The following is a 24,598-nucleotide window of genomic DNA, read 5'->3' on the forward strand; positions in this document are numbered from 1 at the left end:
ATGCAAGTGTGTGAACTCCCTGCTTATTCAGGGCCCTGCCTTTGCCAGTCGGACATGAAGCTAGAGGAGAGCGCCTGGGTTCCACCTGCCTTCCCCAAAGAAAGCCTTGTACTTTGGGGAATTCCAGGCTTCTCCCCCTACAGAGACATGGCGTCTCTAACCTTAACCCTCTTGATAATATGATCCAATGGCTGGAAGTGGCAGCTAGACACATTCAGACTGGAAGCAAGGTGCACATTTTTAATCTTTGGAACAGTTTACCAAGGGGCATGGTGGATTCGCCAGCACTGACAATTTTAAAATCCAGACCGGGTGTTTTTCTAACAGATCTGCTCTAGAGATTATTTGGGGGCAGTCTCTGGCCTGTGCTAGGTGAGCCCAATGGGTCTGTGATTCTCCCCAAAAGAGCTGATTGGTGCTGTGATTGAGTCTGTTGAGGGTGGTGTGTGATGCTTGTCCTTCTCTTTCCCTCTGGTTACTAGGGCAGGCCATGGAGATTGGCAGCGCAGCCTTGAACATTCTGGTGGAGTGTTGGGATGGACACTTGACTCCTCCGGAAGTGGCGTCATTGGCAGATAGGGCTTCAAGGGCCAGGGACTCCAACATGGTGCGAGCAGCTGCTGAACTGGCCCTCAGCTGCCTGCCCCATGCCCATGCCCTGAACCCAAATGAGATCCAGAGGGCCCTGGTGCAGTGCAAGGAGCAGGTAAGCATCGCTTCCTGGGGGCAGTCTGACCTCAGAAGGTTCTGGACATGCCAGGGAGCCAGCTGTTATCAGTGGGATTGACTCCTCCCTGCCTTGTGAAGACAGAGTAACACAGTGCTGATTCCAGTGCTGCATTATAGAGGTTTCTCCTGTCCTTTGTGGGCAGTCTCTGGTTATTATCTTGCTGGCTGCTTTGGGCAGCATTGGCCATTCTGAGGCATGTTGCAGTCCTTGGTATCTTACCTGCTGCAGTTTTCTTCTATCCCTCATGCTTCTGGGTTTGTTTTCTCCATTCTCTGCCCCCCTTCTCAGGATAACCTGATGCTGGAGAAGGCCTGCATGGCTGTGGAAGAGGCAGCCAAAGGAGGTGGGGTGTACCCAGAAGTCCTGTTTGAAGTGGCACACCAGTGGTACTGGCTCTATGAACAGACTGTTGGTGGGACCCCGGCGCAGAGAGAAGGAGCCACTGGTTGCAGCGCCAGTGGTGCCCGGGCAGCCTCTGAAGCAGTGCGCGGATTGACAGACAGCAGGGCGGCTGCTGAACCCACCACTGTGACAGTGGCAGCCGCAGTGACAGCAGCAGCGACAGTAGTGCCGGTGATCTCTGTGGGGTCAACTATCTACCAGCAGCACACGATGGCCGGGCCAGCCATGGCCCATGCACACACCCAGGGCCTGCACCCCTACACTACTCTCCAGACCCATATACCCTGTAACCCCCAATATATTGGACACCCAATCCAGCACATGCCGCGCCCAGCAGTCTTCCCTGTGCCAGGCTCGGCGTACCCCCAGGTGAGTCCCCATCAGTGGCCTGGTGTTCTATAGATAGTCCTCTGCATTCATGGTAACCTAGCTCAGCTTCTTAGAGAGGAAACAGAGTCTAGTGGGGTGAGCTTTGGGGGGGGAGCCAAGATCTCTGGAGCTCCAGTCTCAGCTCTGCCACTGATTCACTTCGCAAGTCACGTCAGCTTTCCCGTCGGTAAAGCAGATTTATTTACTTACCTCCCACGGGTAGGTAATGCATGTAAAGCGATTTGAGAACATTAAGGGTAGTATCAGCTATTGGCATTACAACTGGTATTGCTATAGTCCCCAAAGTATTCTAGGCACAGTACAGAAATGTCCCAGCCCTGAAGAGCTGGCAGTCTAGGCAGCAGAGTGGGATGTGACGATGGAGTAGGGAGGAGTAGGAACTGGGTAAACTTTTGGGAAACGGGGAGCCTATATAGGAAGGATGGTTGGGCTCCACCTACACCAAAATGAAACCAGATTGCTGGCACTTAAAATTAAAAAGAGCATAGAGCAGTTTTTAAACTAGGGGCTGGGAGAAAGCCGACAGGTGTGGAGGAGCACATGGTTCAGACAGAGACATTCCTTAGGGGAGCATCTACTAATAGAGATACTCTGTCCTAGTAAGGAGGGGAGTATGGAAGATGAAAAATACAGGTAGGATCTGATGAGAAACATTCAAATGATAAAAAGTCTCATTCAATTACATCATGTAATGGGTGGCAGCTAAAAAGTGACAAGTTTTTAAAGTGTTTATATTCCAATGCTAGAAGTCTAAATAATACGATGGGTGAACTAGAGTGCCTCATATTATATGAGGATATTGGTATAATAGGCATCACAGAAACTTGGTGGAATGAGGATAATCAATGGGATTTGTACCAGGGTACAAAATATATTGGAAGGACAGAACAGGTTGTACTGGTGGGGGAGTGGCATTATATATGAAAGAAAGCGTAGAATCAAATGAAGTAAAAACCTTAAATGAACCAAACTGTGCAATAGAATCTTTATGGATAGTAATTTCATGCTCGAATAATAATAATGTAGCAGTAAGGAGATATTACCGACCACCTGACCAGGATGGTGATAGTGACTGTGAAATGCTCAGGGAGACTGGAGAGGCTATTAAAATAAAAAACTCGATAATAATGGGGGATTTCAACTATCCTCATATTGACTGGGTACATATCACCTCAGGAGAAGACGCAGAGATAAAAGTTTCTTCACACCATAAATGACTGCTTCTTGGAGCAGCTAGTCCTGGAACCCACAAGAGGAGAGGCAATTCTTGATTTAGTCCTAAGTAGAGCATAGGATCAGGTCCAAGAGGTGAATATAGTTGGGCCGCTTGGTAATAGTGACCGTAGTATAATTAAATTTAACATCCCTGTGGAGGGGAAAACACCACAGCGACCCAAGATTGTAGCATTTAATTTCAGTAAGGAGAACTACACAAAAATGAGGAGGTTAGTTAAACAGAAATTAAAAGGTACAGCACCAAAAGTAAAATCCCTGCAAACTACATGGAAACTTTTTAAAGACACCATAATAGAGACTCAACTTAAATTTATATCCCCAAATTAAAAAACACAATAAGAGAACCAAAAAAGTGCCACCATGGCTAAACAACAAAGTAAAAGAAGCAGTGAGAGGCAAAAAGGCATCCTTTAAAAAGTGGAATCCCAGTGAGGAAAATGGAGAGGAGCATAAACTCTGGCAAGTGAAGTGTAAAAATATTATTAGGAAGGCCAAAAAATAATTTGAAGTACAACTAGCCAAAGACTCAAAAAGTAATAGCGAAATTTTTTAAGTACATCAGAAGCAGGCAGCCTGCTAAACAACCAGTGGGGCCACTGGATGATCGAGATGCTAAAGGAGCACTCAAGGATGATAAGGCCATTGCGGAGAAACGAAATTAATTCTTTGCATTGGTCTTCGTAGCTGAGGATGTGAGGGAGATTCCCAAACCTGAGCCATTGTTTTTAGGTGACAGATCTGAGGAACTGTCCCAGATTGAGGTGCCGTTAGAGGAGGTTTTGGAGCAAATTGATAAACTAAACAGTAATAAATCACCAGGACCAGATGGTATTCACCCAAGAGTTCTGAAGGAAGTCAAATGTGAAATTGCAGAACTACTAACTATAGTCTGTAACCTATCATTTAAATCAGCTTATGTACCAAATGACTGGAGGCTTGCTAGTGTGATGCCAATTTTTAAAAAGGGCTCCAGAGCTGACCCGGGCAATTACAGGCCAGTAAGCCTGACTTCAGTACTGGGCAAATTGGTTGAAACTATTGTAAAGAACAACATTGTCAGACACATAGATGAACATAATTTGTTGGGGATGAGTCAACATGTTTTTTGTAGCTGGAAATCATGCCTCCCCAATCTACTAGACTTCTTTGAGGGGGTCAACAAGCATGTGGACAAGTGGGATCCAGTGGATATAGTGTATTTAGATTTTCAGAAAGCGCTTTGACAAGATCCCTCACCAAAGGCTCTTAAGCAAAGTAAGCAGTCATGGGATAAAAGGGAAGGTTCTCTCATGGATTGGTAACGGGTTAAAAGATAGGAAACAAAGGATACAAATAAATGGTCAGTTTTCAGAATGGAGAGAGGTAAACAGTGGTGTTCCCCAGGGGTCAGTACTGGGCCCAGTCCTATTTAACATATTCATAAATGATCTGGAAGAAGGGGGTAAACAGTGAGGTGGCAAAATTTGCAGATGATACAAAGCTACTCAAGATAGTTAAGTCCCAGACAGACTGCAAAGAGCTACAAAAGGATCTCTCGAAACTGGGTGACTGGGCAACAAAATGGCAGACGAAATTCAATGTTGATAAATGCAAAGTAATGCACATAGGAAAACATAGTCCCAACTACACATATAAAATGATGAGGAATAAATTAGCTGTTACTACTCAAGAAAAGAGATCTTGGAGTCATTGTGGATAGTTCTCTGAAAACATCCACTCAATGTGCAGCGGCAGTCAAAAAAGTGAACAGAACGTTGGGACTCATTAAGAAGGGTAGATAATAAGACAGAAAATATCATATTGCCTCTATATAAATCCATGGTACGCCCACATCTTGAATACTGTGTGCAGATGTGGTTGCCTCATCTCAAAAAAGATATATTGAAATTGGAAAAGGTTCAGAAAAGGGCAACAAAAATGATTATGGGTATGGAACGGCTTCCATAGGAGGGGAGCTTAATAAGACTGGGACTTTTCAGTTTAGAAAAGAGATGACTAAGAGGGGATATGACAGATGTCTGTAAACTCATGACTGGTGTGGAGAAAGTGAATAAGGAAGTGTTTTTATCCCTTCATGTAACACAAGAGCCAGGGGTCACCCAGTGAAATTAATAGGCATCAGGTTTAAAACAAAAGGAAGTACTTCATGCAACGCACAGCCAACCTGTGGAACTCGTTGCCAGGGGATGGTGTGAAGGCTAAAAGTATAACTGGGTTCCAAAAGGAATTAGATGTGTTCATGGAGGATAGGTCCGTCAGAGGCTGTTAGCCAAGATGGTCTGGGATGTAACCCCATGCTCTGGGTGTCCCTAAACCTCTGACTGCTAGAAACTGGGACTGGAAGAAGGGGGCATCACTCAAAATTGCCTTGTTCTGTTCATTCCCTCTGAAGCATCTGGCATTGGCCACTATCGGAAGACAGGATGCTGGGCTAGATGGACCTTTGGTTTGACCCAATATGGCCGTTCTTATGTTCCTATGACTGATACCCAGCTTCCTTTCTAGGGTGTCCACCCAGCATTCATAGGAGCACAGTATCCCTATTCTGTAACCACACCATCTCTGGCAGCTACAGCAGTGTCATTCCCCGGTGTGCCCGTCCCATCCATGACACAGATTGCAGTGCACCCGTACCATGCAGAGACAGGACTGTCACTGTCTTCCAACGTAGCAAGTGAGTATCTTGGCCCCCAGACGCTGTGTGTGTAGAAGTGTGGGTCATAGTCTTCCCAGCTTTATCCCAGACAGGACCCATGCATCTGGGACAGGACTATCACTGTTCAGAAATGTGCCTAGTGTGTGCATCGCAGCCCAGAGATGAACATGCAGAAGGAGGTTAGATCCATGGTGGGGAAACACCTAATGCACCAATCAGAAGTAAACTAGCAAGTGGAACTTCGGTGTCGATCTGTTGAAGTTTCCGGAGTTTGACCCCTGAATTGAGGCAGACACCTGCTAGCAGTCTGACTCCAGATAACTGGATGAGCTTTATTTCTCTCTCCTCCTGTCTGCAGTCCTTCAAGTAAAGGAAGGCATGTGTGACATTTGTGGTGCTGTGAGATCAGCTTTCAAGAGGTACTTGGAGCAGGAGGCAGCAAAACTTCTGCCACAGAGACTTCCAAAGCCGCCTTCATCTTCGTGAGAGCTTGGAAATGGTCTTGCCCCAAATGCACGTCCTTAGGGGAGAGAGCTGTGTCAGCAGGAGTACTTCAGGGACAGTCTCTTAGTGACTCTGCAATGCTGCAGTTTGGCTGGAGTTCAGCCAGTGTGCAGTGCTGGGAACAGCTGCTGCGTGTGACTATCACTGACCTGCTCCTGTGGGGCATGGCTCTGGCAGGAGATAGCTGGACCTGGGCTGAATTACACCATCGCTTTCTACGAGAGCAGTATTGCATTTGGAAGTGGGCTAGTTCTTACTGTAAGTGCTGGCAGTGCCTCCCAACCAATAGAGTTCTGGAAGAGCCAGCACAGTGGGGCATTTGCTAGACACGTTGTTGTCCTCCCTCCCATCCAGACGCTCAGGGAAAAGGGGCTTTTTTTTCTGCTTTTTTTTAACTGATGTAAAAATGACTAGAAAAACCTTGGAGGTCTCAGGAACTTAAAACTCCCCAGGTCTGCTCAGCCCAGCACCTTTACTTTCAGCTTCAGACTTCAGCTTTTAGCAAAGCTTTTGACACGGTCTCCCACAGTATTCTTGTCAGCAAGTTAAGGAAGTATGGGCTGGATGAATGCACTATAAGGTGGGTAGAAAGCTGGCTAGATTGTCGGGCTCAATGGGTAGTGATCAATGGCTCCATGTCTAGTTGGCAGCTGGTGTCAAGTGGAGTGCCCCAGGGGTCGATCCTGGGGCCAGTTTTGTTCAATAGCTTCATAAATGATCTGGAGGATGGTGTAGATTGCACTCTCAGCAAATTTGCGGATGATACTAAACTGGGAGGAGTGGTAGATACGCTGGAGGGGAGGGATAGGATACAGAAGGACCTAGACAGATTGGAGGATTGAGCCAAAAGAAATCTGATGAGGTTCAATAAGGATAAGTGCAGGGTCCTGCACTTAGGACAGAAGAATACAATGCACCGCTACAGACTAGGGGCCGAATGGCTAGGCAGCAGTTCTGCGGAAAAGGACCTAGGGGTGACAGTGGATGAGAAGCTGGATATGAGTCAGCAGTGTGCCCTTGTTGCCAAGAAGGCCAATGGCATTTTGGGATGTATAAGTAGGGGCATAGCGAGCAGATCGAGGGAAGTGATCGTTCCCCTCTATTCGACATTGGTGAGGCCTCATCTGGAGTACTGTGTCCAGTTTTGGGCCCCACACTACAAGAAGGATGTGGATAAATTGGAGAGAGTCCAGCGAAGGGCAACAAAAATGATTAGGGGTCTAGAACACATGACTTATGAGGAGAGGCTGAGGGAGCTGGGATTGTTTAGTCTGTGGAAGAGAAGAATGAGGGGGGATTTGATAGCTGCTTTCAACCACCTGAAAGGGGGTTCCAAAGAGGATGGCTCTAGACTGTTCTCAATGGTAGCAGATGACAGAACGAGGAGTAATGGTCTCAAGTTGCAGTGGGGGAGGTTTAGATTGGATATTAGGAAAAACTTTTTCACTAAGAGGGTGGTGAAACACTGGAATGCGTTACCTAGGGAGGTGGTAGAATCTCCTTCCTTAGAGGTTTTTAAGGTCAGGCTTGACAAAGCCCTGGCTGGGATGATTTAACTGGGAATTGGTCCTGCTTCGAGCAGGGGGTTGGATTAGATGACCTTCTGGGGTCCCTTCCAATCCTGATATTCTATGATTCTATGATTCTGTGTAGTGGTTGTGACTCTCAGCTTAGCAAAGCCGTTGCCGTTCTCTTCCCTGATGTGCTGGAGCCAACAGGCTGTTTGCTCATCCTAGGTTAATGTAAATGAATACAAACTGCTCCCTCTCTGACTGCCAGGATGTGACTTATGTGAGTTTGGATTCTCTTGCAGTTTACGTACTCTCTAGTTTTTAAAACACTGTTTCCAATGCCTGGATACCGTTCAGAAAGTGCTTAGCCATGTGATGGTGTCTAGCTCTGGGTGATGCTCAGCACACCTGTAGGGGTCAGTCTCCCTGGCTTGCCTTGGCAGGGAATTTCAGTTAGCTTTGTAATTTGTGTTGCCGACACCTTTCTGTCTGCTTGTGTGATGAGGTCAGACAGATCTGGTCATGAGACACACACTGTCTCTTGGGGAGTGTGCATCTGACACGTGCTCATCTCTTAACTAACGTACACAGTGACAGAGAGCATATTTTGAAAAAAAACGTGAATGAGATGAAATGAGGAGAATATAGACTCCTCCCCAGGCTGACTTGCTTAGCCAGATGGATGTAGTTGCGCATAGGGAGGCTGTGAAATAATGGCATCTACTCTGAAGCTGTGAGGCGTGCCACAACTCTCCCTATTAATGCCCTTCTCTGGGGGAGATTCAGATCAACTTTGATCCCTTGCCTGAGTCCACCTTATTGACTCACTTAATGTTAAGATTGTACATGCACAAATTAAGTCACATAACATACCAGATTCTACCATGTGTACTTGGGGAGATGTCCCTCTCAATTCCTTCTCTGCCCTCAGAGCTTTTTTAGAGGTTTTCCCACTGTTGTTTGCGTATTGGTGCTGGCTCTGGTGGAAGCTCTGCTGTCATCTCCATGGTCAGAGCTATAAAAGCACCAGTGGCTGGTCTACAATAGGACACTCGCCACACTGAGCTTTGTTGGAGTCACAGCGATGCTACAGCGACACTGCAGATGTAGCTGAGGAAGGGGGAATGGACCCCACCTCACCTCACCCTTCTTAATAGTGTTCCTTCTGAATGACTGTCCCAGCCAGCTCTCAGTGGAGAACTCAGCTGAAGTACCCTGGGCAGAGGCCCACCTCCTTGGGCAAGTCACCAGCAGAGGTGTTACTTAAATAAAGGCACTGGAGTCAGCAGCTCTTGTGACTCATGCTGCCCTCTCTGTTCACGCGAGTTGCCCACTGTTCACACAGACATTGGTCTGAAATGTCATTTCAGTTTTCCTCAAGCCCAAGTTGCAAGGAAATCAGACACACCATATTAATGAGCCCTAGCGTCTGTAGTACATGGTGTGCAGAGTGGGGCAGGAATGCATGCAAACTGACCGTCTTTAGGAGACTCAGTCCCTGTTTGTTAAGCAAAATATGGATCTTATTTTCACTCTGCCTTGCAGCCCAGCTTTTTCCAGTCCACTTAAAAGGTGTCTCTGCTGTTCTCCACCAGTATGATTGCAGCTTTCAAATGGGGCAGTTAGCAGGATGGCATGGGTGGAGAAAGGGGTGCATGGGTCGTGAGGGAGGTGGTAAGTTAAGAACCTTTTCCTAGGCTTGATTGTATGTCCTAATGCTGCTGTTTCTTCTCTCCAGTAGGGAGTGTCCATGCGGGATCGACATTCCCAGCAATTCCGGGGGCTTCCTTAACGGCTCTTTCCTCGCAGCCCAACTCCCTTGTTACAGGGGGCTTTCCTTCAGAGGATGAACAGCACAGTCAGCCTGTGAGCCCCCAGGGTCTGCAGTACCTCCACTCTGCCTACCGAGTTGGTAAGGACAGCCAATCGTGGCTCCCATGGCCCTTTCGAGAGGGCTGCAGGAGGCTCTCACCGCTGTATGATAATTCCCTGCTGCACCAGTCTGGTGATGATGGGACCATCATCCCCTGAGGAAGGCTTGTTCACTGTCACATGTTGATTCTGAGGTGTGGAGGCAAAGCAATTTCAGACTATCCAGTATCTCTGCTGAGCACTGTCAGTCTACTGTAACTATGCAGACAGGGAAGGGTAGATAGACATGCAGTGGGGAAACAGTCCAATAATCCAGCAAATGAATGTTCAGGAGTTTGGGTAGGTTATGAAGGGGATGAATGAAATACAGCTCTGCAGGCAAATGAGTGTTCAGCAGCCATGCAGGAGACTGGGATTCAGTTTCTGCAGCTCCTAGCAGAGCTTTTAAGCTATGGCCATGCCTCCAGTTCTCTCTCTCCCTGGGCCAAGCGCACATATGCATTCCTGGGCAAACTGGCTACAAGACACTAAATAATCCCCCAGAAACCCTCCCTGGACTGTCTGGCCTGGGGGTGTTAGAACCCCAGGGCCTGTGACTGGTCACAGATCATATTAATGTATATGGTGCTGTAAATTTTACAAACACATTCCCGGAAGGGTGTCTACTGCAAGACAGGGACGACAGACACAGGACAGTAGGTTGGGGCAGGGAGAGCCAGGGTAAATCTGGGGTGAGAAGCTGGAAGGGAAGGGTGCCTGGAAGAGAAGTGGCTTTTCAGGAGTGCTCTGAGGGAGGAGAAGATGCTCATCAGCCAGTAACAGGGGGAGTTGTTCGCATGATTGCACATCTATTCCACTTCAGGGGTGCACATGCCCCATGCACTAGCATCAGAGATTTTTCCTTTAGCGCATACGCTCTCGGCAGCCTCATGCTGCTGCGCCATGGTATAAAGGGCAAAGCTGCCCCCAACCCCTGTCAAGTCCTCCTTACCGCCTGTGATGGTTGTCGGCGCTGTCTACCTTGCTACTGCAAGTGTTCTCCCTTTCTGAGTGTTTATATTGGGTGTCATTTTTTTTTACTAGTAGGTTTCCTTGTTTTTCAAACTGGTGTATTAAATGCTTACTGCGGTTCCTGCCTGTTTGGGGTACCAACGCCCCATCCCGGGGCATGCATCAATCCCCAGGCTTCAACCCTTGTGATGGAAGCAAGAAGCCAGTGCCAGTCAGTGACCTGTGCTCCAGGTGTTGAAGTGCCTAGGAGAAGCTCACACTGGGGACAGGTGCCAAATCTTCAGGGACTTTAGGTCTAGAACTGAAAAGTCGGACTAAAACACCTTCATGTGGAGGCAGCTCAGCACCTACCCTCAGTCTTCCTGTTTTGGGTAGTGAGGCACCAAGCTCCTCTGCTTTGGGTAGGAGCACTCCTCCTGTCATGGCAGAGTCTCGATGCTGAACTTCTTCTCTGGTAATGAAGAAGCAGCACTGAAGACTGCACTGAGGGAACATGTTGTCTAGGAGATCATGGTCCCTAGCACTACAGTCCAATGAACAAGCTGGGAAGGAGGATAGTGTGTATGTGCTTCGTGCCAAGGCACTCCCCAGTCCAGACAGCTCCGGCACTGGTATGGGTGCCTTTGAGACCGACCTCTGAGGAATGCTGTTCCGTGGTATTGTCATCTTTGGCTCTCCCAGTGCTGTCAATGCTTGAGGCATGTGCTGCAACAAGCCATCTGCCGAGTCTCTTGGTGCCAGCTATGCTGGTGGTTCAAGAGACATCTCATCTGGTTCTGAGTGATTCTCGCATGTATTTGCCGGCTACAAGAATTCAGTACCTGGTATGGCAGGCACTTCTGGACACTCCGGTACCCCCTCGTACAGTACTGTCGAGATGCAGGTAGGGAAAGATTTCCCTGATGCTGTCCTCTCCGGACTCCTTGCACCAAGAGGCTCCATACCTCCTTGGTCGGATGACTCAGGATTGTTGTCCGAGTCAGAAATTGGGTTTTATGTGTTGCGGCTACATCACGGAAGCCATCATTCTCCTCCAAGAAGTTTTCACCTCAGGTATCCAGCAGAACCTCCGTGTTGGTTGGCCAGTAGGGAGCCACTCTGTGGCCTTATCAGTGGCTCTCTTGGAACCTATGGGGTTTTCCCCCTGCCTCCAGATTGTCTATGAACCCTCCCTCCTCTGCATCCTCCAGCAGATGTCATGAAGCTGCATGGCAAGAGCTGCAGGAAGCAGCTTCCAGTACCGAGCTTGGTACTGAACATGAGTAGTCTGCCCCAGTGATTTCCCCCTTTGGAGGAATTGGGGGAAGCTCTACCTCAGCCAGCCTTGGGCGTGTCCTCCTGATTGCTCGATGAGGCAGTAGCATCCGGTGTTTCCTCACCTCCCCCAAACAATTACAGGACCCACCAGGGCCTCTTAAAGAGGGTGCCTTCCTCCTGAGATATCCCAGTCTCCTGCATGGCTGCTGAATGCTTGTTTGCTTCAAGGAATAAAGGGAAAAGTTACAGGAGGGTGTCACCTGTGCCTCTTTCGTTCGCCGTGAGCTCATCCAGACAGCTTGGGAACACCAAACAGTTAGTTTGACATTCTCATCAAGGACAGTTTGCCAGTTTCTCCTACCCTGGTGTTTTCCGACACGCTAGCCTGCTTCCTAAGTGATTAGTCCCACATGCAAAGCCTCACACAGCCAATGAGGAGAGGCAGCTGCACACTCTAGATGTCAGGCACACCCTGGTGTTCTACCTGGAACGCACCAAGCCCTTCCGCAGATCGACCCAGCTCTTTATTGCGATAGCAAAAGGGGGGGATTAAGGGCCTTCTGGTGTCCTGTCAGAGGATTTCAAATTGGATCACCACCTGCATCCGTACTTGTTACGAGTTGGTGCAGGCTGTGCCTCCACTGATAGTGAAGGCTCACTCAACCAGGGCTCAGGCCTCTTCCGCTGCCTTCCTGACACACGTCCCTGTCCAGACCATCTGCAGGGCCATGACGTGGTCTTTGGTACACTCATTCACAGCGCATTATGCCATCACCCAGCAAGCCGCAGATGTCACTGGATTTGGCAGAACTGTGCTGCAATTGACACGTCCATGAACTCCGAACCTGCCTTCGATGATACTGCTTGGGAGTCACCTACAATGGAATGGACATGAGCAAGCACTCGAAGAAGAAAAGACGGTTACTAACCTTTCGTAACTGTTGTTCTTCAAGATATGTTGCTCATGTCCATTCCATGACCCGCCCTCCTTCTCCACTGTCGTAGTTCCGGCAAGAAGGAACCAAGAGAGGAAGGAGCCAGCAGTGCTTCTTATACCAGTGTGTTCGTGCGCCACTCCATAAGGCTCCAGAGCCGGTCCCTTATGGATGCCACTGAGGAAAAAACTTCAGACACTGTTGCATGTGGTGAGCATGCACACCTAACATGGAATGGACATGAGCAACATATCTCGAAGAACAACATTTACGAAAGGTAACTCTCTTTTCTTACAGATAACACTGCAGTGATGATCTGTGTGAACAGAGAGTGGGGTTCAGTCATTGCTTCTGGGTCAAGAAGCAATATTGCTTTGGAAGTTTTGCATCAACAGCTCAATCCACCTCAAAGCCTCCTGCCTTCTGGGTGTCTAGAAGAGTCTGGCAGACCTGTTGAGAATATCATGTACCAGTCACCATGAGTGGCCTCTCCACCCAGATAGAGTCCTACACATTTTCCAACCCTGGGGTGTTCCCCACATAAACCTGTTTGCAACTTGACGACACATCAGCTTTGTTCATGAGGGGGTCATAGTTTGAGGTCTCTGATGGACACTTCTCTGTAGTCCTGGAAAGACAATCTAATGTATGCATACCTTTGTTTCAGCTCCTACCCTGGGTGCTGTTAAAAACCAAACACAGCCATGCTTGCATTATACTCAATAGCACCTCCGTGGCCTCGCTATCACTGATTTTCCACACTGCTGACCCTCTCTACCAGGGTTCCACTGACACTACTGCCAGACCTGGACCTGATCTCACAGGACCACGGTCACCTCCTTCATCCCAACCTGGAGGCCCTTCACCTTACGGACTGGATGCTCCATGGTTAACACCTCAGGAAGAGTTCTGTTCAAGGGATGTGCAAAATGTCCTCTGGAATAGTAGAAAATCTTCTCCTAGGTACACTTACCTCTTGAAGTGGAAAAGATTCTCCCTCTGGTCTCGGCAAAAAGGTGTTTCTTTGTTCCAATCTCCAATACAACATGTACTGGACTATTTGTTATACCTGCAACAGCAAATTCTGGCCATTAGTTCCATCAGGGTGCACCTAGTAGCTCTCTCTACTTTCTGATGTCCAATTGGTAATCGCTTGCTTCTTTGCAGCCCCATGTCACTTGGGTTTCTGAAGGATCTGGATCATTTGTATCCCCAAGTAGATGACCTGATTCCCCCCTTGGGATTTAAACCTGGGTCCACCCTTTGAACCACAGGCTACCTATTTGTTACTTCATCTGTCAATGAAAGTAGCCTTTTTGATCGGAAATATGTCTCCAAGGAGAGTAGTAGAATTGAGAACCCTGTGTCTGACTCACCGTATACAGTCTTCTACAAGGTCAAGGTATACCGTTGCCCTTGTCCGAAATGTCTCACCGAGGTAGCTTCTCACTTTCACTTCGATCAGGCAATATACTTATCAACTTCCTTCCCTAAGCCTCATACTCCTAAGGAGAGACTCCACACACTGGATGTTAGGAGAGTGTTGCAGTTTTAGCTGGATATGATTAATCTGTTCAAGTCATCCTCACAGTTGTTTATGGTGATTGCAGAAAAGATGAAAGGTCTTCCAGTTTCATCCCAAAGAATCTCGTTGTGGGTTTCCTCCTGTATATGTTTGTGCTACGACATGCCCAGTGCAGCACCACCGAACTGGGTTCTAGCACATTCAACCAGATCTCACACAGCCTCTGGATCCTTTCTAGCTTAAGTGCCCGTTCTGGACATTGGTAGAGCTGCAACTTGGTCTTCAGTACATACGCTTGCTTTTCGTTATGCCTTCTCTCAGTGCTATAGAAATGGTTCCAGATTTGGATGTGTAAATCTTCAGTGATTATTCAGATAGACTTTGATCCCACATCCTGGTTGAATGGTGTGTGACTCCCCTGAAGTGGAATGGACGTGTGGAATCACTTGAAGAAGAAAAACGGGAGCCGTTGTTCTCTGAGATGTGTTGCACGTGTCCATTCCACAACCCGTCCTCCTTCCTCTCTCTATTGGTGGAGCCCTGTGCAGATACAAAATTTGTATCTGTATCCTATCCGCAAAAATGACCTGCAGATAGCCGCAGATTTACAGGGTTTTAGACATATAATTTGGATCTGCATTCCGCAGAAATGGCCCACGGATGCAGATATCTGTCACTATAAAGCGGATAGCTGTGGATTTGCAGAGCTCTATCTGTTGGAGTCTGTCCAATAAGAAGGAACTGAGGGGACTCGGTTCGGGGGCAGCTCTGTCCTTTGTCATTGCGGAGCAGTGTGAGCAGAGGGTACACCTGCTGCCCCGACAGGTACTGCTAAGGGAAAAATCTCTGGTGCTAGTGCACTGGGTGCACACACCTGAAGTGGAATGCACATGTGCAACACATCTCCTAGGTACCAAAACGGTTAGTAACGGTTTTCTGGTTGCAGACACAGAGGCAGGATGATGATAGGCACCGAGTAGAAGTGGTAAAAGAGAGCACTGAAGCGTGAGTGGGGGGAATGGGGTGGAGCCCTGTAGGTGGGGACAAGGAGCTTGAAATGGATGCTGTTTAAGTGATAAGCCAGTGAGAGGATGGGGAAGGCCGCAGCTAGGAAGAGGAGTGACCAGAATGGAAAAGCTGAAATGACGGAAATGTGGGCATTGCAGCATAACTGCATGGTCTGTCTCTTGCAGCTGAATGTGCTGCTTTAGATTGTCTGTTACTGCCGGACCACTGTGTCCAGTTCTAGTGTCCGCAGCTCAGGAAGGGTTAGCTGGAGAGGGTTCAGAGCAGAGCTACGAGTATGATTAAAGGGCTGGAAAACGCGCTCAATCTGGTTAGCTTAACGAAAAGAAAATTAAGGGGTGACTTGATATGTCTAGAAGTACCTACATGGACAACAAATACTGGATAATGGGCTCTTCAGTCCAGCAGACAAAGGTATAGTAATGACCAAAGGCTGGAAGATGAAGCTAGACAAATTTGAGACTGGAAGGAAGGCACAGATTTTTAAGAGTGAGAGTAATTAACTTTTGGCACAGCTTACCCCGGGGTGTGGTAGATTCTCCATCACTGGCGATTTTTAAGTCAAGATTGGACGTCTTTCTAAAAAACATGGTCTCGTTCAAACAGGAATTACTTTGGGGAAGTCCTGTGGCCTGTGTTATGCAGGAGGTCAGACTGTCCCTTATGGCTGCGTGAGCTCTGAGTCCATGAACAAAGGGGAACCAATAGCAATGCTATTGGGATGTGCTGCTAGGATCCCGAACTGCCAGCTCACCTAGCAAAACATTTGGGGCCCTGCATGCAACCAGAACTGCCAAGAGCACTAATGAAGTCCCTTTGCAGCCCCAGTGAGCTGTTTGCTATGCAGAGATTTCCAGCCTGGGATTGGTGTGGGGTTGCTAGCTGCCCTTCAGCTCCACCTGTGTTAGTTATCTTCAAGGTGTGCACTTTATCTCCTGGGGAGCTGTTTGCTGCTCTGTATGCAGTGGGGATCTGCTCTGTATGCAATGATGGTGGAGCTGTGTCGGTCCCAGGATATTGGAGAGGCAAGGTGGGTGAGGTAATCTCTTTTATTGGCCCAACTTCTGCTGGTGAGAGAGACAAGCTTTCAAGCTTACACAGAGCGGTTCCTCAGGTTTGGGAAATGTACTCATTGGATCTGATGTCAGCCTAGGCGACAGTATAGAGCTAAGTCAGCTGGATAGGGGAAGAATCTCCATGGGGCCAGGGTGCCTCTTCCTTGCTTGGTTGGAATGCTGTTTGACTCTGACTGCCCCATTCCCGCAGGGATGCTGGCACTGGAGATGCTTGGCCGGAGAGCTCACAATGACCATCCAAACAACTTCTCCCGCAGCCCACCCTACACAGAGGATGTGAAATGGCTTCTGGGGTTAGCTGCCAAGCTAGGTAAGGAGCTGGGGAGCTCTCTGGCCCTTGCATGCAGGGTTCTGTGCCCTGGAGGAAGGCCCTGTTTTCTTATCTCCTAGGGCAGAATCAGTGGTCCTCAGAAATGAACAACTGCACCAGGAAAGAGTTGGTTGGGTCCACTTCTGCCTCCGTTCCCTGGGGTGTTTGGGAGAATCCCAGCTCCCCTCAGCCCATTTGATGGTGGCCTCTTTGGATTCTGTAGCAGGTTAAGGATGAAATTCCAAGGTGCTGCATGAGCACATGGAGTTGGACAGGACACAGTGCTCCAATAATGTTATTAATTAGCATTTTCAATGGCCCCTAGGGGTTGCAGTCCAGGCCACAGACTTAAGACACCCTGTGCCACCCCTGCCTTTCCTGGTATTCATGCCCTCTGAGACCCTCTGTAATGATAAATGCCTGACTCACCAGGAGAACTGTGTGGAGAAAGGTAAATTCCATTTCACTGAGGATTTGAAATTGAAATTCTATGTGAAAGGGAATGGAGCCCAAGGGCAGGTGGATTGCACTAGAGCTGTGGACCCTGGCAGCCCTGGGACCATGGAAGCCTGGGAACCCCACATGCAGGCAGGAAGGAAACCCTGTCTGGTTTCTTTGGTAGTTCAGCAAAAATGGGACCATCTCCACAAAACAATCTGATTTTGCCAACTGGCAGATTGCAACAAAACACTGTTCCATCAGGATTTCTAAACAGCACGTTTATCTCCAGTTCTATTTCCCCAGCCCTCTTTGGTCTGGTCTGAACAGCAAATTTCTGATTCTCCCACTTAGCCACCCCCGGAAGCTGGAAGAGCAGGCCTAGACGACAGTGCTCGAGGCCCAGCTACACTTGGGCTTCCACTGTTAGCGTCGCTGTGGAGCTGCACTGGTCGTAGTGCAGTGGTGGAAACTCCAAAATTGTCCAGTTTTACGAAGGACTTAATGTTGTGTGTCCTTGTGTCCCAGGAGGGAAAGCAGAGGGAATGGAAATGGAATATATTGTCCTCTTGCTGGCTAAGTGTCTTGGTGGTTGGATGATATCCCCCCCCCCCCCCCCAATGCACAGTTTCCTTTCACGTTCCTTTAAAGGGATGTCAGTTGGGAGCAATGCCGTCTCTCCTCACCCCTGATAGATACCTATGAGTGTGAACTCTTGTCCCGTGGAGTGGGGTTGTGTTTCCTGGTCTCTGCCTCTCCCTTGTATGGGAAGTGCAGCTTCAGATGCTGGTCTCTCCGACTGGAGCCAGTGCTGCCACCTTGGGAGCTGATTGATTTCTCATGGGTTGGTTTCTCCTCTCTCGTTAGAATCACAGAATATCAGGTTTGGAAGGGAAGTCAGGAGGTCATCTAGTCCAACCCCCTGCTCAAAGCAGGACCCATCCCCAACTAAATCATCCCAGCCAGGGCTTTGTCAAGCCTGACCTTAAAAACTTCTAAGGAAGGAGATTCCACCACCTCCCTAGGTAACGCAATCCAATGTTTCACCACCCTCCTAGTGAAAAAGTTTTTCCTAAAATCCAACCTAAACCTCCCCCACTGCAACTTGAGACCATTACTCCTCGTTCTGTCATCCACTACCACTGAGAACAGTCTAGATCCATCCATTCTTGACATCCTGTTGCTCTTTTCCCCCCTTTCTTGTGCAGGTGTAAACTATGTACATCAGTTCTGCGTTGGCGCAGCCAAGGGGGTGCTGAGCCCTTTCGTGCTGCAGGAGATCATCATGGAAGCGCTGCAAAGGCTCAACCCTGCCCATGTCCACAACCACCTGCGCACTCCAGCCTTCCACCAGCTGGTGCAGCGGTGCCAGCAGGCATACATGCAGGTAGGGTTCTGCCTGACCCCTGCTTCCAAAAGCTGCCAGGCTAGTTTCTCTGCAACTGCAGGCACTGCTCTGGCGCAGGGAGGGAGGGGAATCCATTGGCTGCTCTGATTGGGCTGATCTGTCTAGCTTTCTGAACTGGTGCATCGCATAGGAAATCTCTTCCCAGCACGGAGAGACTGTCTCCAAAGCACGCCACAATATCCATTCTTCCCCTCCCTGTCCCACCTGCACCTGCCAGCTGGAGTGTTTGCCTCAAGGTGCCTGCTCCTGTCTCCAGCCCCGTGGAGGAGCATCTTACCCCATTGCTGCATGCACCCTGCTCCTTTTGTTGTTCTCTTCCTTCCCCGCTTCTTCCTGCCTCCAAGTTCTACCTTATTTTTCACTCTTGCATCCTCTTTTCCCCGCTCCCACTCCAGGTTTTCTCTCCACATCTCCTGCCCAACCTGGCTGCCACTCTCCCTCTGTCTGGGTCTCCTCTTACCATTTGTAGCCTTCTTCAGGTTTCCAGACCCCTTTCTATCCTTCACCCCTTCTCCCGCACTCCCATTTACAGGTGTGTAGCGGAGGCAGACTGGCCAGTGGCCTGGGGTTTATTGAAAACAGGACAAATCCCAGTTTGTGGCCAGCTGGGATACCAGGGCTGTACCTCCAAGCCAGGGCAGTCCTGGCAAAAATGGCTAGGGGACCAATCCACGCACCTGTTGCTCTGTGAATAAATTATCAGAGGGGTGAGGACACTGATCTAATATCTCTGTTAAATATACTAACCTGCCACCTAGAGGCTATTTGGTGTAACAGATCTCTGTGTGAGAACTACCGAAGCTTGGCTTGAAATGTTTTCGCAAAATACGCGAAAGGAACACCATCCCATGCACTGGGCCAGCAGCACTGGGGCCTCAGCCAAGAGACTGGTGGGGGTGACTGATTCAGGCCCCTGAAGCAGAAAACTTGGAGTTACCCTGCAGTAACTCAAAAGGGATAGCTTCCCGTGCCCTGGTAGCTGCAAAAAGGAGGTGTGGAGCAGACACCATGAATGTGCTGGGGAGGATGGAACAATAAATGGCCCTTGTGTGTAACCTGCAGAATGCATGTGGCCTGGTGGAGGAGCTGACTCGGGTGGGAGGGATTTCCTTATCCCCTCAGCATTTTCTGTGCGGCACTCTGATAGGTTCTCTCCTTCAGGGGCTTTGTAGTAGCTGCCTGTTGCAGTGTAAGGTGGGAGACCTGGCTTTTCATTCAGTGTCCCCATTGGTTTCCCTGGGGTGTGAGGCATAGCACTGTCATCTGTTGTGGTAGCCATCCTGCTGGTCAGAGCCTCTGAGTCTTGGTGCTGCTCTTGGTAACCCTTATTGCAGAATCCTGTGATGTTTCATCTTGGGAGCAATTGAGCCCTGCGCTGAGCACTTCACAGCCAGTGTTAAGGTGGAGAGAGCAGACACCTTAATGCTGTCTCCTTGTCCCCCCAGTACATCCACCACCGGTCGATCCACCTCACCCCAGCTGACTACGATGACTTTGTGAACGCCATCCGCAGCGCCAGAAGCGCCTTCTGCTTGACTCCCATGGGCATGATGCAGTTCAACGATATCCTCCAGAACCTAAAGCGCAGCAAGCAGACCAAGGAGCTGTGGCAAAGGGTCTCTCTGGAAATGACCACCTTCTCCCCGTGACAGCAGGCAGAACGCTACGGACTTGCAGACCTCCACCCTGGGTAGCTTTAGTTCCAATCACACCATCGTTCCTTATGGTGTCTTTTTTATTTTAGTTTTAACTTGTTGGAAACCACTGATCTGATGTATTTATACCGTGACATTCCTCTCCAGCGCCACCGCATAACAGTGCTCAGCTTCACTTGCTCTTCCTCCTACCCCCCGCAGGCCACGGCCTTCGTAAGGGGTGGGAAATGAGAAGCAGTTGAGCTGGTTTCCCTGCGGTGTATCCTTGATTTTGCCCCGTGCCCCCGAGGCTGTCCCACGAGCGGTTTGCAGTGTGTGCGCGTGTGTTTGAGGGCTGGGAGAGTTTGTCTTCAAACAAATATTTATTTTGGCATTTATAAATGTGTAAACTTCTTTTTTTTTGTATGGGCTTCTCTCTCTTCACACGCCAGCTTCTGTCAGGGAGGCTGGGGCCGCGCTCTGCAGAGCCAGAGCTCCCAGGCCATTCCTCACAGCACCACCTGCTGAGAGAAGCTGAGACTGGAGTAGCAGGGAGCTTCTCGCTGCCCAGCCACCTCCACAATTGCCTGAAGCAGCTTCTGATAGGAGAGGCTGGGGCTTGGACAGTCGTGCACCGGGACGGTGCTCAGCTGCCTGGAGGCCTGGCTGAGATGCTGGGGCTCTTTCCCAGGAGTGTTCCTGCCTGGGCACTGCTGGCTCCGTACGATGTTCTGAGTTGTACAATCGTGTTCCTTTGGCTGGGGTATTACTCTCCTGTAATCAATTTCTTATCCCTTGTCTCTTCTCGTTTCCTGATTAAACACTCGTTTTTCTTAGACTGATTCCCTCTTCTCTCGGCTCTGGTGGATCAGTATAGCTCTTGAAGGGCTCACAAGTAGCTGTCGCATTTGGGCGAATCCAGGCTGGTAGAGGTGGGTGTCGGGGTCCACTTTCAGTAAAACTATGGCAGGTTGGAGAATCTTTTGCCTGGCACAGCACTGGAGGAGGACTTTTCGCCAAACCGTTCAATAGACAGCACCTGGCCTATTGGAGGCCGGGGAGTTCCTTCTCAAGTCTCATGGCTGAGCGTAAAAGGAGTGGGGATTCCTGTGTGTTCTTGCTTAACATTCACTGGCCACCAGGTTCCCTCATCAAGGCTTGAATGCCAAGGCTCCTGTTTTGTTAATTTATTAGTGAACGATAGAATAAGTGGCTCTTACTGTACATAGAGCGTCACGTCTACAAAGTCCTGTACCAACAGAAACTACTCTCCCTTAACTGCACCTAACCTTTATATGGTATGTAGTGAAAAATATTACCTCTCTGCTCAGTTTGAAGAGATGCTCAGCTGAATAAGTGGGCGAGACTGTGATGGACATGCTACAGAATGTTCATTTGAGAAAACATTTCTTTTTATGTCAAGGAAATGTTAAGAGTTGCTGCCATGTTAAATAGACATGTTAAAAATATCCTTTCATGTGTTACTGCTGGCCCCTCAGATCATTAAACCTGAAAGGAAATTAAGAATCTCCTGCACTTTTCACTAGTTATACATTTGGTCTTCATTTGCCTTGGCCAGTACTGACAGAGTTTCACACTCTGGTTCTTGCTGCGTTTGGGCTTCGAGTGCCATCGGGGAATGTTTTAATAAAGTCATAGATTTTTAAAGCCAGAAGGGACCATCTTGAGTGCTGGAGAATCTACCGCACTCCTTTGTAAGTTGTTCCAGTGGTTATTTATTCTCACTTGAAGTGGATGAGAACGGTTTAAGTTCGGTGGTAATGCTTGTTGGCTAGAGACCACAAAGGTACAACTGATCCCTCCCCTTGCTCCTTTCTTTGGATCACCTGGCTGTCTCCATTTTCAGCACTACAGATAACATGAGTCAAACCCAGTGGTCAGTTATGCAGTGTCAGTCTCGCAGCGTACTTGAGTGGATAGCCAGGGTACTGAAAGCTCCAGGGCTCATCATTTATGTGCTCCGAGGCAGAAGTGCTCCATTACAGTCGTGGGTCATAGTATATGATAGTTACCCCCCACCCCCACCAACTGGAGACCAATGGCAGGTTTGTCATAATAGTCCTTGCTGAGAGGCCAGTTAGGCAGGGGCATCATTTCAGATTGGAGCCGGGGGCGGGGGGTGGATTTTAACCATGATTCCATAGCAATTAGTTGACAGGAGCCCTGTATCTAATTCCTATCCAAAAGAAAGAAAATTAAATAAATATTAGACCCACTCAGCTCTAATACTAACATGTTCCGACATCTTGCGGCAAGTCACTTAAAGGACACTGGTTGGGTGTAAAATTTTGATGTATATTCTTACTTTTTTACTGACTTTGTAGAGAGAGAGAGAGACCCCCCCCATCAGGACTCCTGGATTCTATCTCAGCTCTTGGAGGGGTCTAATGGGTTACAGCGGGGGAGGGGGACAGCTACATCTGGGTTCTATTAAAGAACATCTGAATAGGCTATACTGGGTAAACCAATGATCCATCTAGCCCAATATTCTGTCTTCCGACAGTGGCCAATGCCAGGTGCCCCAGAGGGAATGAACAGAACAGGTAATCATCAAGTGATCCATCCTGTCACCCACTCCCAGCTTCTGGCAAACAGAGGCTAAGGACACCATCCCTGCCCATCCTGGCTAATAGGCATTGATGGACCTATCCTCCATGAACTTATCAGAACCCTGTTATAGTTTTGGCCTTCACAACATCCCTGGCAAAGAGTTCCAGATGGTGACTGTGAAGAAATACTTCCTTTTGTTTGTTTTAAATCTGCTACCTATTAATTTCATTTGATGACCCTTAGTTCTTGTGAAGGAGTAAATAATATTTCCTTAGTCAATTTTTCTACACCATGATTTTATAGACCTCTATCATGCCCCACACTTAGTCATCTCTTTTCCCACCTGAAAAGTCCCTGTCTTTTTTAATCTCTTCTCATATGGAAGCCGTTCCATCCCCCTGATCGTTTCTGTTGCCCTCTTCCAAATCCAATCTCTTTTTTTGAGATGGGGTGACCACATCTGCACGCAGTATTGAAACTGTGGGCGTACCATGGATTTATATAGAGGCAATATATTTTCTGTCTTATCTATCCCTTTCCAATATTCAGTGAGCTTTTGATGCCCGCTGCACATTGAGTGGAGGTTTTCAGAGAACTATCCACAATGACTCCAAGATCTCTTTCTTGAGCGGTAACAGCGAATTTAAACTCTCTCATTTTGTATGTACAGTTGGGATTATGTTTTCCAATGTGCATTACTTTGCATTTATCAACATTGAATTTCATCTGCCATTTTGTTGGCCAGTCACCCAGTTTTCTGAGATCCTTTTGTAGCTCTTCGCAGTCTGTCTGGGACTTAAGTATCATCTGCAAATTTTGCCACCTCAGATTACCCTTTTTTCCAGATCATTTATAACAGTCTCAGTACAGACCCCTGGGGAACACCACTATTTTCTGCTCTCCATTCTTACCATTTATTCCTACCCTTTGTTTCCTATCTTTTAACTGGAGTGTCTGGCAATGCTTTCAGGCTCATCTGAGCCTTAATTTAATAATGCCTTTTGTTATCTTAATCACCCTGCCTCTGTCTGTAAACAAACTCCCTCCCCCAATCGTGGAAGCTGGGAGCAGCACAGAACTCATCACATATCACACTGTAGAGCTCCCTCTGGGGCTAGGGCATGTGCTGTGAGCCGACCTCAGGTACAAAACATGGGGGGAGGGTAGAGCCCCCTGCCCTCCCTAAATGGTGCCCCTGCAGTTAGGGTCTCCTGCTAGCAGAGTGGTATTTCCCCTTTGAAACAACAGCTCCAAGAAATTTGTGCTAATCTGGCAAGTCAATAGGATCTAGTGGGCAGGGAATGTCACCCAAGAGAGGCTCTTAACACAATGCAGAGAATGGACTCTTCCCCAGACTCCACTGGTCTCCTGGCTATGCACAGGCATGGCTTAGGTTCACCCCATTTCCTGGTGGTCTCCTTTATATCAAAAATGGCCAGCACATATATAGGTTTTGGGCAGCTGTGCTCAATAAAGGGCTCTCCCTACCCCACCCCCAATCTGCTCATGGAAAGCTGCTGGCAAACACCACACCCTTTAAAATACAATGTGTGCTTGGTTCTTCCTGATTGCTGTCACCTGCAGCTTCCCAAGAGGAAGGTTGGTCTTGGAAGTAATCAGTTCAGAGACTCTAGCCTCAGGGTGAACACTTTAGGCAAGCTGCTCTTACTAAAGTTTTCCAAAAGCCATTTTTAATCCAGTGGCTCAGTTTGTTTAGGGGGTCCACTCTCTGCACCAAAACCCATGCACCCTGATCAGTTCCTTTTGGGTCAATCTCAGGCTGTGGTTAATACATTCTCAGCTGTTGAGTGTGTTCTGGCCCCCTGGCTCCATTTTGCAGCTTTTTAATTTTAGGCTTGTTCTAGCTTCTGGGAGAGGGCATGGGTGTGCGCGTTATTTCCTTTGTCTGCAGTAACTCCTGTGTGTTCTCTTGTTACTTTGTGAGCTTACTGGGCTGTGATAGCTCCTGGCGATTGTCTAGAGCACCAATGCAGGAAAACTAGTTTATTTGTGAACTTGAACTAGATAAATTCATGGAGGATAGGTCCATTAGTGATTATTAGCCAGGATGGACAGGGATGGTGGCCCTAGCCTCTGTTTTCCCTC

At 48.4% G+C, this 24,598-nt stretch overlaps 1 protein-coding gene across 4 annotated transcripts in view; it reads left to right on the forward strand.

Moving 5' to 3' along the window:
• ZSWIM8 (zinc finger SWIM-type containing 8) overlaps window positions 1-20,757 on the forward strand; it is a 143,378-nt gene extending 122,621 nt beyond the window's left edge. For 3 of the 4 annotated variants that reach the window (XM_048856872.2, XM_048856876.2, XM_075130697.1), the window contains 7 exons: window positions 483-706; window positions 1,019-1,501; window positions 5,264-5,432; window positions 9,168-9,341; window positions 16,322-16,441; window positions 18,088-18,266; window positions 19,733-20,757. In XM_048856872.2, the coding sequence (XP_048712829.1) occupies window positions 483-706; window positions 1,019-1,501; window positions 5,264-5,432; window positions 9,168-9,341; window positions 16,322-16,441; window positions 18,088-18,266; window positions 19,733-19,936 (1,553 nt within the window). In that variant the 3' untranslated portion in view covers window positions 19,937-20,757. The remainder of the gene's footprint in view (window positions 1-482; window positions 707-1,018; window positions 1,502-5,263; window positions 5,433-9,167; window positions 9,342-16,321; window positions 16,442-18,087; window positions 18,267-19,732) is intronic. The other variant, XM_048856875.2, reaches the window with a different exon arrangement.
• The last annotated feature ends 3,841 nt before the right edge of the window (window positions 20,758-24,598 follow it).

This window comes from Caretta caretta, chromosome 7 (assembly GCF_965140235.1).
Source record: "Caretta caretta isolate rCarCar2 chromosome 7, rCarCar1.hap1, whole genome shotgun sequence".
Taxonomy (NCBI): domain Eukaryota; kingdom Metazoa; phylum Chordata; order Testudines; family Cheloniidae; genus Caretta; species Caretta caretta.